At 48.5% G+C, this 15,717-nt stretch overlaps 1 protein-coding gene across 2 annotated transcripts in view; it reads left to right on the top strand.

Annotated features, from left to right (window-relative positions):
- AHNAK (AHNAK nucleoprotein) overlaps positions 1-15,717 on the top strand; it is an 84,518-nt gene that overhangs the window by 50,155 nt on the left and 18,646 nt on the right. The window contains exon 6 of one of the 2 annotated variants that reach the window (XM_068556483.1): positions 8,599-8,621. The exons of the other annotated variant lie outside the window; for it this stretch is intronic. Within the exon in view, the coding sequence (XP_068412584.1) occupies positions 8,599-8,606 (8 nt within the window). The 3' untranslated portion in view covers positions 8,607-8,621. Of the gene's footprint in view, positions 1-8,598; positions 8,622-15,717 lie in introns of those variants that run through there. 2 annotated transcript variants of the gene reach the window in all.

The raw sequence follows: 15,717 nt of genomic DNA, 5'->3' as shown, positions 1-15,717 counted from the left end.
CCTGGGCTCTTTATTTTTCTCGCTCTGGACTCTCTGGGCAACCTCTTGGGGCCGCTGATTCTCAAGCCTGTTTTCCAGCACTGGGCGCACCTCCGCCTCCCCTCACCCTGCCAGCCAGACCCCCGTCGAGTTTTCTCTGTCTCTGATCAGCTCTGTAACCATCTGGTCGCCACACCAGCACCCCCTCTCCTTAACATCCCTGACATCTTAGGTTTTCATTATTTCATGCAGTCGCCACCATTATTTACTGGTCCGCCTGTCTTAGACCTTTTCCTCCACAGAGGGAGTGAGCTTTAAGTAGAGGCCAGTCTAAAATAAAAATCGGATCATGTTACTCCCCTGCTTATAATTCTTCAGAGGCTCCTCTTGGCTTTCAGGGTGAAGTTCATGTCTTTGGCTTAGCACCCAAGGCTGCCATGACCTGCTTCCATTTCAGCACCCATGGCTTTCCCATGTTCACCTTTCGCCCCAGGCATACCAAAGTGCTTGCTGGTACCCAAATTCATGGTGTTGGTCCCTGCTCCTGTCTTCACAATTCTCCCCCACACTCTTTCTGCCCCCCGTTTTTCTGGGCCTTTGAGTCACTACCTCAGACCCCTTGAGCCTCTGGGTCTGGGCTCAGTGCCCTCCTGTGGTGTCGGGCACCCCCGTTTCAACTCCCACAGTACTGGGCTTCTGCTAGACTTCACATCCCCTGGGGACCCGGGAAGGTCCCCTGCACAGCATGCCTGGCACATAAAATAGAGAGATGATGGCAGGAGCTTCTGGCTGGCTTCCCAGCACTCACGTGGCTGCATACTCCTCTCTCGTCCTTTTGGGAGCAGCTTCTAGCCTCTCACAGTGTTTGCGTTTCCAACGCAGCACTTTTTTCTAGTACGATGTACTTCAACATTTATTAAGTGTCTCAAGATTTAAAGATGATTGGGATTTGACCCCTTTCCCCAAAGGACTTGTTATACACTGGATGCATCACATCTATTCATTCAGTAAGCATTTACCAACAGCCAGCACAGAAGGAGGTAGAATTAATGCAGCCAGGCACGGGGATTCACATAAAGTCTGCGGAGCTTAGAAGAACTTGCTGTGGCTTTTCATCTTCACAAGCTTTGCTTTAAACGGCAGGAGAAAGATTACAGCTATCCTTGCTGGGACTCCTCTACTGGCCAGGTCACAGGCTTTTCCCTGATCACAAATGTTTCCTTTGAAACCTTCTTTCATGGCCCTCACTTTCATGGACTTTGAAGTCGGAATTTCATGTAAACGTGACTTCAGCAGAAACGAACATTTCCTGCCCCTGCCATTGGCCTCTGGCTTTCTCTACTTCAGCTTCTCAAGAGGATTCTGCTGTGTCCCTTAATAGTTAAAAAACAGAACAGAGCTTGGGATCGGCTTTCTCACAGCAACACTTGCTGTCAGCTGTTGTCATAAAGAGCCATTTTGGTAAATAAGCAGAAAATCAGTGCGTTTGATCAGAGAGCCATGGCTGGACTTTGAGATAAGACTGTGACGTTCAGACCAGTGGGGCTTTTGCTCAAGACATCTCTCTGGTCACGTGGTGTCTTAAGTGCCTAAGAGGGTTTTGAAAGATGGAATGCTGGAAAGTTGAATCTATAAATGTCCACCCCCAAAGTCACAATGTTTGCACGTCACACTGTCTGGCATTGGAAGCTGGGTAGCCTAGTGGTTAAGAGCTCCACTCCGGAACTGGACTGCCGGGGTTTCAATCCTGTTTCTGCTACTCTAACCTTCCGATGGGACGGGTTCTTGTTTCCCCATTTGTGAAATCAGGATGATTAGAGTATTTCCCTTGTGTGGTGGTTGTGAGGATTAAGCCAGTAAGTAGCTGTGCAGGGCTTAGACACAGAGTAAGTACTCAGTAATGTGAGCTCTTGTAATTATGCCCCTTTATCAGCTTCACACAGGATGTTAAGCACGATGACTTTCTCTGGGTCCCAAAGCCGTCATCAGATCTCCCCACCTTTGGTGGTTCACAGCATCCCTGCTCCCGTTGTTTCAATCTTCTTTGCTTCTCTGGCCATCTTATTCAAGTCCTCTCTCTCTCTCTTTTTTTTTGGCTGTGCTGCGTGGCTTGTGGGATCTTAGTTTCCTGATCAGGGATCCAACCTGGGCCCCTGGCAGTGAGAGCACCGAGCCCTAACCACTGGACCACCAGGGAATTCCCAGTCATATCTCTTTCATATTGTTCTGTCTGCCTGGAATCGGCTTCTATTTCACCTCTGCCCCTCCCCCAGTGCTCTGTCTCTCCCTGTTGAAGCCCTCTTGGTGGATTGGGTGCAGATATTCCTGCAACCACCACTAACCATGGGGAAACTCTAGGATGATGTTTTCTTTTTTTTTTTTGAGTTTGTATTTATAAATCTCTAAAGCCTTTATTTATTTATTTATTTATTTATGTTTTGCACATTCGGGATCTTAGTTCCCTGATCAGGGATCAAACCTGTGGCCCCTGCAGTGGAAGTGTGGAGTCTTAACCACTGGACTTCCAGGGAAGTCCCTCTAAAGCTTTATAGAGCCCTTGCCAGTGGACTAACCTGTGAGATTGACATCTATTTTTTTTTGATTGTAAAATATACATAAGATTTAGCGTTTTAACCATTTTTCGGTGTACAGTTCAGTGGCATTAAGTACATTCACATTGTTATGCACTCATCACCATTCTCTGTCCCCAGAACACTTTCATCTTCCCAAACAGAAGCTCTGTTCCCATTAAGCAATAACTTCCCCTTTTCTCCCTCCAGTTCCTGGCAACCACGATTCTGTTTTCTGTCTCTATGAATTTAACTACGTTAGGTGCCTCATATTGGTGGAGTCATACATTTGTCCTTTTTAAAAAAAAATTATTTTATTCATTTACTATTTTTGGCTGCGTTGGGTCTTCATTGCTGCACGCGGGCCTTCTCTAGTTGCGGCGAGAGGGGGCTACTCTTTGTTGCGGTGCGAGGGCTTCTCGTTGCGGTGGCTTCTCTTGTTGTGGAGCACGGGCTCTAGGCACGTGGGCTTCAGTAGTTGTGGCTCGCGGGCTCTAGAGCGCAGGCTCAGTAGTTGTGGTGCAGGGGCTTAGTTGCTCCGCGGCATGTGGGATCTTCCCGGACCAGGGCTCGAACCCGTGTTCCTTGCGTTGGCAGGCGGATTCTTAACCACTGCGCCACCGGGGAAGCCCCATACATTTGTCCTTTGATGGCTGGCTTACTTCACATAGCATAATGTCCTCAAGGTACATCCATGCTGTAGCATGTGTCAGAACTTCCTTTCTTCTATAGGCTGAATTGTATGTATAGGTCACATTTTGCTTATCCAGTCATCTGTCAATGGACATTTGAGTTGTTTCCACTTTTTGGCTATTGTGAATGGCACTGCCACGAACATTGGTATACAAGTATGAGTCCCTGCTTTCAATTCTTTTGGGTGTTATGCCCTGTGGTGGAATTGTGGGATCATATGGTCCATCTCTTATGCAAGGTTGACTTTATAAATCAAGATCAGAGCTTGAACACCTGGTGGGAAAATTTTCTCTTTACCTCCCTTCTCCCCCACCCCCATCCCACCCCAGGCCCTCCCACAGACTTTATCTCCATCAATGTCAACTCTACCCTCAGGTGCTTCAGGCTAAAACTCTGGTGTCATCTTGGACTTCTCGAATTCTTTTACAGCTCATGTTTAGACAATGAGCAATTCCCATCGGCTCCATCTTCCCTATCCAGAAGTGAGTCACTTCTCCCCAACCCGAACGTTGCTGCCGGATCCAGGCCACCACACCTCTCATCTGGATTATGACAATTGTTTCCTAACTGCTCTCCTTGTTTCAGTCTTGGTTCCCCTCTGGTCTCTTCTGAGCACAGCAATAGGTTCAACCCTTTAAAAACATTAGTCAAATAATGTCATTCCTCATTCCAGCATCTCACTCCCCATCTCACTCGAGGCAAAGTTTAAGTGCTTGCAAAGGTCTGTTGGCCCTCACTGCTCTTCTGACCCTACCTCTCCTTCTCTCATCAGCTCAGGCCACAAGTGTCCCCTTGCTGTTCCGCCTCAGGGCTTTTGAGTTTGCGGAGAACTATGCCTAGAATGTTCTTCCCTTGACAAACTCTTCGCCTTCCAATTTCACCTCTCTAGAGACCCCTTCTCTGAAAACTTACTTAAAGTAACAAGCCCTTGCTCTCCTGATTCCAGGCATCACCCATGCCTTTTACCCACTTACTTATCACTGTCTGACACATATTCACTCCCTAATCTGTTCCTTTCCTTCCTCCTCACTAGAATGTAAGCTTCATGATGTCAGGGGCTTTGTTTGGTTTCCTGTCATATCCTCAGTGCCTGTAACAGTGCCAGGCACGCACTAGGTGCTCAATTAGTATCTGTTCAATGAATGGATGGATGGTGCTTTGAGGTCCCCACCTTAACGGCCCACAGATGTTCCTAGTCTCTGAGAGTTATGCAGACGTATGAAAGTCCCATGGCTACCAGGCTCCAGTCTCATCCTTCTGGCCCAGGGCAGCTTCAAAATGAAGCAAACTGGGTTGATCACTTTTTGCAGCTCCCTTTAGCCTTAGTAGTTCTTGTAAATGCCCCGATCACTGCAAGGATTTATCCTATAACAAACAGCCCTTCAAAAACCTGTGCCATATTTGAGTTCCCCAAACTGGACTCTGTGGGTATCTTCTCAGGGGCTCAAAGAGTCTACACAGATCAAATAGTGTTTTTACATTTTGATGACAATCTGAGGGGAAAAAAAGGCAACACATTCTTGGTCTTTTGATGACTGCCTTACAGCTGAGGAGTGTCATATAAGTGGTTCCAGGGTGGTTGCATTTGTGTGTGTGGTATTCTTGGTGCCCAGGGATGCCCTGAATAGATCGTCTTTAATTCTTATTTGTTCAAACTGGGGTCACTGGTTCGTGGATGTCTTCTTGCAAATCCATGATAATTTTTTTCCCCTGTAAACGTGTCTGAAAGAGATATATTCAGACTGCACAGCTAATAACCATGAGCTACTGTGCAGGCTGAAATACAACACCAGGCTAGAAATCTTCCAGGCTCCAGGCCTCAATTTTACGTGGGTCTGAGTCAGCTTAGGGCAACAGGGTATGAAGCAGAGGCAAGAATATTGGTCTTAGTGTCAGGAGACTGGAGGTGGCACCAATCTCGGTCTCTGAACTAACCGTGTGACCCTGGGTTTGTCGGCCCGCATTTGTGGGTTTCATTCTTCCTCTATAAAATGAACCAGAGAATCTGAGTCTCTTCCAACTCTGACACTCTCTTTTGTGAGATATGTTGGGGAGAAATGCCCATTTGGACACCAGGAAAAATACATTGTTGGCACCAAACCCTGGCGCCAACAGGACAGGCCATGAGGATAACAGTGACATTTACTGAGGTGTCCATTCAAGGCTCGTCTTCTCTGAGTGGACTTTGCTGAGGATTCTACCCAGAAATCACACCTCCTTCTCTATCCTATTTACCCTAGTTGATTTTTCTTCATATTCTTCTCCTGTGCTTTTTTTTTTTTTTTTTAATTAATTAATTAATTTATTTTTGGCTGTGTTGGATCTTCGTTTCTGTGCGAGGGCTTTCTCTAGTTGCGGCAAGCGGGGGCCACTCTTCATCGCCGTGCGCGGGCCTCTCACTATCGTGGCCTCTCTTGTTGTGGAGCACAGGCTCCAGACGCGCAGGCTCCAGACGCGCAGGCTCAGCAATTGTGGCTCACGGGCCCAGTCGCTCCGCGGCATGTCGGATCCTCCCAGACCAGGGCTCGAACCCGTGTCCCCTGCATCGGCAGGCAGACTCTCAACCACTGCGCCACCAGGGAAGCCCTCTCCTGTGCTTTTGAGGAAATCTGACCTTTATTAAGATTATTTCTTATTATCTGTCTTCTCCTTCTAAAAGTAAACTCTATAAGGGGGAGTTTTTTTGTGTGTGTGCAAGACTGTGCTCCAGTGCCTTGGAATGGTGTCTGTCCCTTAGTGGGTACCTGATCAACATTTTCTGAATGATTTGGGCACCTCCTCTGCTTTGGGTCCTGTGCAAGGTGCTTTACATTTTAATCAATAAGTGCATGAAGTAAGTATTATTATTAGCCTTGTGTATTGGCTGAGAAACTGAGGCTTCACAAAAACCAGGTAACTTGCCTGTAAGTGTCAGAGCTGAAACTTAAACCTGGGTAAGTTGCACACCTTGTTGTATTCATCCCTAGCTTTGGCACCTCTCAGCCAGGAGGGCTCTAGTGCCAAATGCGTGAAGCAGAGATGAGCTATTCTGTGACTCTGTTGTTCTTCCTTCTTTTGTGCAGCTCTGTGTACGGGGAAGGGGAAATTAAACTCTCATTTATTGAAGAGACTATCTTTTTCCCATTGTATAGTCTTGGCTCCTTTGTGGTAAGTTAATTAACCATAAATGCATGGTTTAATTTCTGGGCTCTCTATTCTGTTCCACTGATCTCTGTGTCTGTTTTATGCCAATACCATACTGTTTTGATTACTACAGCTTTGTAATATAGTTTAAAACCAGGAAGTGCGATGCCTCCAACTTTCTTCCTTCTCAAGATTTCTTTGGTTGTTCGGAGACTTTTGTGATTCCATAAAAATTTGGGGATTTTTTTTTTCTATTTCTGTGAAAAATGCCTTTGGAATTTTGATGGGGATTGCTTTGAATCTATAGAGTGCTTTGGGTAGTATTGATGGAAATCAAACTCTCAGAGTCCTCCTTGACTGCCTTTGCTTGCTCTGACTGTGCAAAGAACTCACTGTGCAGAACTGCAGAACTGGGTGGTTTGTTAGCTATCCTCTGGTTCCACCAATCCCTTCATTTTAAAGTGGAAGAAATGGAGACCTGAAACAGCTGAGTGCTGCATAACTCCCGTATTGTCTTGATCTATGGACTGATTCACGAGCTTTCAGTGGTTTGGGTGGTAAACCAGAAGGCCCTTGGCAGCAAAGCTGGGAGCCTGCACAGCGTCAGGGGCCCACCCTACCTTGATACTATGGCCATCTGCTGGCCCCTTGGGCCCTGGGCCTTCGGGGTCTTCTGTTACTTGGGTGCTGTTCAGTTTCCAGGGAGCAGACACTGGCTGAGGGCCCTGCCTCTGGTCAGACCACCCCCCAGACAGTGCTTCTTGATGTGAAAACCATGTCTGTCAAAATGTCATCTTCTTGGTGTTCAAATGTTCCAGGAGGATGGGTTTCAGGACCATTCTGTGGGCATTTTCATGTCTTCCTGTTCCTGACACTTTGTCCTTATCTTTTTCCTCCTGGGTCTCTTAGGGGTTAAATGCTACCAGGAAGAAGCAGGGCACGTTCTCCCCCTTACGCTGCAAGTAAAGAATGAGGAATAGTTTATGTTCATGAATAAGCTATTGCTTATTGATGTTCTGATCACAGATAAAATGTTCTTGTTCCTGTTTGTTACACATGAAATTGCAGCAAACAGTACAAGACTGACTATAATTAAGTACTTGAATGATGTGGTCTCTATTATACCAGGTGTAGAAATTCAGGGGAAAGAGTCTTGGAGAGGGATGAAATGGTCAGGTAATAATAAAAATGAAATAAGAAATAACCCTTATCAAGTGCTTTCTATGTGTCGGGCACAATACAAATGCTTTACGTGACTTAACTCATTTAATCTTCACAATAACCCTGTGAACCCTGTTCATCTCCATTTTCCAGTGGAGGAACCTGAGGCACAGAAAGATTAAGTAATTTGTTCAAAGTCATACAGAGCTGGAAGGGCAAAGCCAGGATTTGAATCCAGACAGCCTGGCTCCGGGTCTTTTCTCTTAAATACTGCACCCAATGGCCTTGATGAAGGCTTTGTGAAGGAGATGAGACTTGAGCTGGACCTTGAAGAAGGAAAGGTCTGACAGCGTGGGGACGTATCTGAGTGATGGAGTGGGCATGGCAGACCCCAACAGGGAGGAAGGGACTGGCCTCACTCGGCAGAGCGCATGTATTGGGGAGCAGCAGGGAAGACGGTGGGGCAGTAAGTTGGGAACAGGTTATAAAAGGTCTTAGCATCTAGTCAGAGGGTTTAGACTTGATCTGGAAGGACCCAGCCTTTGAAGTGTGCTGAAGGATGACTTGCTAGAAGCAGAGGTTTGGGGAGGTTTTTTTGGTGGCAGTGGTAGGTCTGAGGGTAGGAGGTGCGGAGGCAGGAACGAGGCGCTGGAGGGTCGAGCCTAGAATGCTGGTCTTGGCTGGGCCAGCTTGGGAGGGAAGATGCACGCAGAGTGGGAAAGATGGGGGACAGACCGGAAGGGCTCTCACCACCTGAGATCACCATGATGCAGTGACATTCGGGGCAAGCAGGGGCCCCGCACCCCAGAGCTGCACACACCTGGCCCAGGAGTGGAGGGGCTTCGGGCCAGTGGCTGCCCCAACACTAAGAAGTATGCCTGAACTGCCCCGCATCTGTCTGCCCTGCTCCATCCTCAGAGCACAAAAGGGCTGCGCTTCCCCTGCACCCTCCAAGTCCTGCACACCTTTCTCGTGGCCACCCCAACCCAGGACCCCACAGGGAGGGGAATTCTGGAAATTCCACATACAGAGAAGATTCACTTTTCTTTCATTCTTCTCTTTTCCTCCTCAGCGATTTGACTGAAAGGGCTTCCACAGATGCAGCATAAATTTCTCAGCGAATCAGTTGTAGCCAAACATCATATCTGAGGATCTCCCACCCTCCCTGCAAGTTCTTAATAAATCTCACCTCTTCTCTGAACTTCCTGAAGTTTCATCTGTGCCACTTGCATCCGGGGCACGTAGTTTTCTACAGCTGCATCTTCTGTACTAGTTTGCTTGGGCCTCCAGGACAAAGTGCCATCGACCAGATGGCTGAACAACAGACATTTGTTTTTTCACAAACCTGGAGGCTAGAAGTCCAAGATCGAGGTGTGGCAGGGTGGGTTTCTTGAGGTCCCTCTCCTTGGCTTATAAATGATGGTCTTTTCCTGTCTCCACATGGTTGTCCCTCTGTAACTGTCTGTGACCATATTTCCTCATGTTATAAGGACACCAGTCGTATGGGGTTAGGGCCCACCCTAATGATCTTATTTTAACTTAACTGCTTCTTTAAAGACCATCTTCAAATACAGTCACTTTCTGAGGTACTGGAGGTACTTCTACATGTGAATTTGGGGGGCAGGGGACACAATTCAGCCCATAACACCTTCCTTCTCATCCAAGCTACCTCAGGGTGAAGGGTCAGCCCAGCAACTACCCAGGCTGCACTGTTCTTACATCCAGTCCCTCATGGGAGACAGCCTCTGGGCTTTTCTGTGAAAGGCATTATTTACTGAGGTCCGGTTTCCTTCGAAGTGTTGCCCTCCTCCAGGCGAGGAGCGTTTCTCCATGCAGGCATTCCAACTTGGTCAGATCAGAAAGTAGTAAATCCAGGGGAGATTTTATTTTTTTTTTACTGTGTGCAGAATTCCTGGCATAGCAGAGAGCTCAGGAAGGAAGGCCCTGTTTGGGGCCAGAGATCAAGGCTTTGGAGGCTTAACCCTCTGAGAAAGGGTTAGGCCCTCCTCTCACTAATCCTGTTTGCTTGATTAGCCTCTGAATTGATGTACCTAGAATGACGCACTTTGTCACAACCAATGATTTAATGTAACCCTTGAGCTTTTTTTTCTCCCACCCTTAGAGTATCAGTCACTGGGGGATCTAAAAAGGAGTAGAGAGGCAAGATTGGCAAAGGGGAGGGTTCTGTGGCTCTCAGGGTCCAGGACAGGCCACTGGGTCCAGTCTGCTCCCCCAGCGGGCACCAGTGGGGGCCAGAGGGCTGCCTGCCTGGCAGGAAGGGGGGGTCTGGGCGAGGCAAGGCTTCCCAAGCCCTGCCTACTGTCCTCCTGCTGGAAATGGGGAGAGAGCAGGTGACAGCCTTCTACAGATCTGGCAGAATCAAGCCACAAGGGCACCGGGCATCTTACTCCCTCTTCTCTGGATTCCAGCTCCCTGGCACCTGCCAAAGTTGCCATCGCTTTTTATTAAAGTGAAAAACACTTCACTGAAGTGAAATATTCTAGATACGAATATTCTCCAATGCCATTTTGGAAAATTTTCAAGAATAGTTTCTTAGGCAAAACAGGGAAAAGGACAAGATTGCACACAGGGCTGGATCACCCACTTGGAAAGCCGGTTCTAGAAAGAGGACTTTGATTTTATGCTACGGCCTCACGCAGAGGGAAGGAAGGGAGCGGGAGGGTTGGGTTGGAGGGCTGGAGGCCTGGCCCTTCTCCAGGGTGTCCTCCTTGGCACGTGACAGGCCCTTGGGGAGACACCTTAATAAAGGGGTCGCGAGCAGCCTGGCAGCCTTCCGACCCTCCTGGTACCCAAGACAAAAGTGCTGGCCTGATGTGACTCTTTAGGTAATTTCCTAGCACATTTACCCCTTTACAGACCCCAAACTACGCAAGTAAATGGATCTCTTTAAAAAAAATAATGGTATTAAAAACATCCAACTATTTTCTTACGGTAAGTGCTGAAGTAGATGCACTTTGTAATCTTAGCTGTCGACATTAGTGAAACACTTTTATGCCAAAAGGCCTGGGAGGTATTATTTTAAAGCTATTTTTGTACTAGTGTAGACTTTCTTCTTTTCTAAACATGGCTAGAGGTGGTCAATTTGGGAAAAGTAAAAGAGGAGAAAAAAAGAAAAGAAGAGGCACTTTCCTACCAGTGCTCTCCTGAGGTCTAGAAGCTGGTAGAAATGGCCCGAGTGAGAGCTGAACCAAGTGCCCTGGGTCGGTGGCGGAGGCCGGGAGGAGCAGTGGCAGGGCCGGAGGGGTCCAGCTTTGGTGTGAGGAGGCCTTGGGGCCTGCCCCGCCCCTCCCAGCCCCTGGGCTCTTGCTGGGAGAAATGGAATGTGTGTGCGGATCGGACCTGCCAAGCCGAGGCCTCTGAGAAGTCAGGAACCTCCTTACCTGTTGCCAGATGTTGTTTCTGGCAGGTTACTCTTCGGAGGCCTGAGCGTGGGGGAAGGGAGAGCCCCGCGGTGTGCAGGCGCTGGGACTTGAGGGATGACTGAGGGCAGGGCCCGGCTCAGCTTGGTACCCAGGCTGCTCAGTAAGCGTTTGTGGACCGACTGTCAAGTTCACTTTTGCTGGGCAGCTCCCACACTCCTGGCACTTTGTATTCCTCATCTCGTGTAATCCGCACAAGAACAGGTGAGGAAAGTCTCATGTCCATTTCCAGACAAGGGACTTTGGGATCTGTACGTTCTGTGACTTGACTGAGGTCGCACAGCTAAGAGGCCATGACATTCCCGGCTCTCATGCTGAGGGGGCATAAGAACCACTGGGGAGCTGGTTAAAAACGTGGGTTTCCCCGCACCACTCTCAAGATTCTGATTTTGTCACAGCATTTTAAAAAAATTGTGGTAAAATATACAGAATAGAAAATTTACCATTTAACCATTTTGAGTGCATAGTTCAGTGGCATTAAGTACATTCACAGTGTTCTGCAGCCATCACCACCAACCATCTCCAGAACTTTTTTCATCTCCCCAAACTGAAATTCTGCCCCCATTAAACAACCACGCCCCTCCCCCTCCCCCAGTCCCTGGTGACCACCGCTCTACTTTCCGTCTCTGAATTTGACTACTCTAGGGACCTCTGTAAGTGGAATCATGCAGTGTGGGTCCTTTTGTGTCTGGCTTATTTCACTGTCACAGTATTTTAAACAAGGGCCCCTGGCAATCCTCATGTAGGGGTCTGGACCTCTCTGAGGAATTCTGGCAGAGGCTGGGAGGAGGGTGAGGGGAAATGCCTTCCTGGCACAGGCCGTGCTGGCTGAGTTTAGATGCATGGGAGGGCTGGGATGAGTCAGGGAGTGCTGGTTGAGAGGTAGGAAGTGGGAGGTGACTGTATGGTGTCAGAGGGACCCTGGGGTGGGCAGTGGCTGGTTTCTGGCAGGTATTGCTTAGGGTAGGGTGTTGACCAAGGCCTAAGAGCTCAGGGCGGGAGGACGGGAGGGACAATTGTGTGGACTGGTCAGTTCAGGGAGGGTTCATGAGCCGTGGGTCCCAGGCCAGGGTGAGGAGCCCACCAGGGGAGGCCAGAGTAGGGCAGGGGCTCAGGGTGGGGAGGGGTATATGGGGTCCACAGCGGTGAGAAAAATCAGGGGCGCTGGTGTGCGAGAGCCACGAGGGCCAAGCCAAGTGGAGACACCCAGAGAAGCAGGCGCCAGATCCGCTCCAGGTCTAGACCACGTGGGAAGGCCGAACAGGCTCAGGAGTTGTGGGAAAGGGGCCTGTGGGCACAGGAGAAGGAGTTGATACGGAGCCAACCCTGTGCCTCAACCAGGAGATTGTGCCTCCTTCCTCTTGAACAGGCAGACTCCTGACCCCAGGGAGCTGTCCGGGGCCCTCGTAGGGCGTGACAGTGGCAAGGAGGGCACCCCTCCCCCACCACAAGGAGCATGGCCAGACGGGCCTTTCCCGTCTCATCTCTCCTTATTCATGCTCTTCTTTCTTCTCTGGGCTCCCCCTTTCTTCTTAGCTTCTCTTTCTCCTAACTGCTACGGAGGATGGAGGCGAGGCGCGCATGCACTGCCCCTGCGCACGCATCGCGCTCTTCCGCCCCCAAACCGTGGACCTGGCTGCGGTCTGCCTGGCTTCCTATTGGTTGCCTGGCCCCGGGCAGGTCTCCCTCCGTCTCTGTACCGCTCTTTCCCCATTTATGACATTTATAGTTACAGTACCAATCGCATAGGTGTGTCGTAAGGATTAAATGAGAGAATTCCTGCAAGGGCTTAGAACAGTGCCTGGCACAGATTAAGCGGCCAATAAATATCCATCATAACGCAGAGGTTTCTGGTGGGGGTGTGATTTGCCCCGACTGTTTGTTTTTTTCATAGTAACGCAAATACAGACTCGGAGAGGAGGTGGAGGACTTGTAGCCGCAGGGTGTACTGATAACATGGGGAGTGAGGATGGGCGCTGGTGGGTGGTCCCCTTGCCAGCCTGAGCCCGCGCCTCGTCTTCTGCTTCATTTCAGCCTCTCTTTCTCTCAGCCATATGAGGATATAGCAAGTAAGAGGTCGTCGGCAAACCGGGAAGAGGGTTCTTACCAGAACCCTATCATGCTGGCACTCTGATCTCAGACTTTCAGCTTCCACAGCTGTGAGATTTCTGTCGTTTAAGCCACCCCGTCTATGGTATACGGTATTTGTCATAGCAGCCTAAACCGACTGAGACACAAGGGATGGGGCTAAACATCCTACAGTGCACAGAACCGTCTCCCACAACAAAGAATTATCCAGCGCGAAATGTTTTTTTATTTTTTATTTTATTTTGGCTGCGCCAGGTCTTAGTTATGGCACGAGGGGTCTGTAGTTGCAGCGTGCGGACTTCTTAGTTGTGGCAAATGGGCTCTAGTTCCCCGACCAGGGATCGAAACCAGGTCCAGGACCCCTACATCGGGAGCGCAGAGTCTTAGCCACTGGACCACCAGGGAAGTCACAGCAGGAAATGTCTGAAATGTCGCTTCGAGAAACTCTGCTCAAGGGTAGCTTTTTTTTTTTTTTTTAATATTTATTTATTTGGCTGCACCGGGTCTTAGTTGCGGCACACAGGATCTTTAGTTGTGGCATGCGGGATCTAGTTCCCTGATTGAACCTGGGCCCCCTGCATTGGGAGCGTGGAGTCTTAACCACTGGACCACTTAACCACCAGGGAAGTCCTGCTCTAGGGTAGCTTGAGCTGTGCTTGCAGCCAGAAAGCACTCCTCCAAGGACTGCCGGCCTCCCCATGGCTCCAGATAGTGACCCCTTTGTCCTCATCCCTATGGCTGCAGGGGGCTGAAGCTCATGCCCAACTTCTCCCGTAGTGGTGCAAATAAACTCAGAAGTTCTTTAACTTGCAGCGGTAGACCACAGGTGGAGCGGGCATCTGGGGCGTGGCAGGGAGGGTTAGGCCCGAAGGGTTGCAACAGACCCATTATCTCGTATTATCTATGTACTGAATTGACATTCACCAGCTGGGTTGGCACAGGGTTATTGTGGATAACGGGGCTGTTTAGACGTCCCACTGCTCCCCCCTCCCCACCCGGAAAGAACAGAGATGAGTTGAAGATTGTCAGGAGATGATGATCTGCTGCGAAGGGTCATTCACCAAGTTATTGACCTGCCCGCCTGCGATGGCCACTCATTGGACCCTTTACTCAGCACTCACGCCTCACTCTGTGGCTGCATGACAAAGCAATTGGATGATTAGATGAGTTTTAAACTTCTCAACTTTTGTGGTTTTGGTGGCTAGGAACCAGAGCCCTAGTTACGGGAGTGTTTTCTAATCTCTATGGGGTTTTTCCACATAATTTTTTGTTTATGATCCAGCGTTCATATGTGGTTGAGCAGTACTTTCTGCTTTCCCCGTGTTGTCCTCTTTGTAAACTTGAATGGTTTCACACGTCACCTTCTCTGTCCCTGACACCTCTCCCTCCTGTGGAATGACCTGTTCCTTTACCTGTACTCACACAGCCCGTTATGCTGTGAGAGCCCATAGCTCTCGTTATAGTCTGGTTGTGTCAATATAATCCCAATATAACTCATATAACTCATATAATTCTCCCCAATGGAAGAAGATTCTGGAGGGGAGGGACTACATGTTTTCTCATCCTTGAGCCCTCAGTACCGGGGCTGCATCTGACCCAGGATCAAGCTGCAGGAAGTGTTTGCTGAGCTGAACTGAACTTCAAAAGAGTTAAACATATGCAACAATTTGATGGTGAAAATGGCAGATCTGGGCCACTCGATATATATATGGAGGAAAGAAAGACACTGCTGCAAGTTCTAGCAGGGTATGTTGGAAACTGCCTGAGAACGTGTCCATCTTTCTTTTTCAAACCAACTACAGCTGCTAGCATGCATTCATTCCTCAGTGTCAAAAGGCTTGAGTGTTTCAAGATGCATTTTTGGAATGCTGGGCTAGCCATCCCATCGAGAATTTAAGATGTTTATAGGATATGCTTTCTGGTGAGATCACTGCAAAAGTTTGAATTGTAGAATATGTATTTTCTTTTAAAGAAATGCAATTATATTACTTTGAAGACTATACTAAGTGTAATTGAACTAAGCTGCGAGGAAGGACCTAGGCTTTGCATAACCACCAACTAAACTAGGTCTTTTAGAAGAGAAACTTGGGGACCATAATGAGTATACAAATGATTCATAATTAACAGGCATGTTGTTTGTAAATAGTTTATTATCCCACATAGTTTAAATGCTTCCTCATTTTAGATATACAGTCAATTTGCTTAATAGCCTCTGTTTAAACGATCACAAATACTGGATCAGGGACACTAAAAAAAATTTTAATTTTAATTTAATTTTAATTTTTATTTTTGGCTGCGTTGGGTCTTTGTTGCTGCGTGCAGGCTTTCTCTTGTTGCGGTGAGCAGGGGCTACTCTTCGTGGGGTGCGCGGGCTTCTCATTGCAGTGGCTTCTCTTGTTGCGGAGCACAGACTCCAGGCGCACGGGCTTCAATACTTGCGGCATGCGGGCTTCAGAGCACAGGCTCAGTAATTGTAGCGCACGGGCTTAGCTGCTCCGTGGCATGTGGGGTCTTCCCGGACCAGGGCTCGGACCCATGTCCCCTGCATTGGCAGGCGGATTCTTAACCACCGTGCCACAAGGGAAGTCCCGGCATGTTTGAATTGATAAGTTTTTGTTTCATTCATTGATCTAACCAGTATTTATTGAAAGCCCATTATGTTC

The sequence above is a fragment of the Eschrichtius robustus genome, chromosome 11 (genome assembly GCF_028021215.1).
Source record: "Eschrichtius robustus isolate mEscRob2 chromosome 11, mEscRob2.pri, whole genome shotgun sequence".
In the NCBI taxonomy this organism is placed as follows: Eukaryota; Metazoa; Chordata; class Mammalia; order Artiodactyla; family Eschrichtiidae; genus Eschrichtius; species Eschrichtius robustus.
Note: the sequence above shows the minus strand (reverse complement) of the source record. Positions and strands in the feature narration are given on the sequence as shown.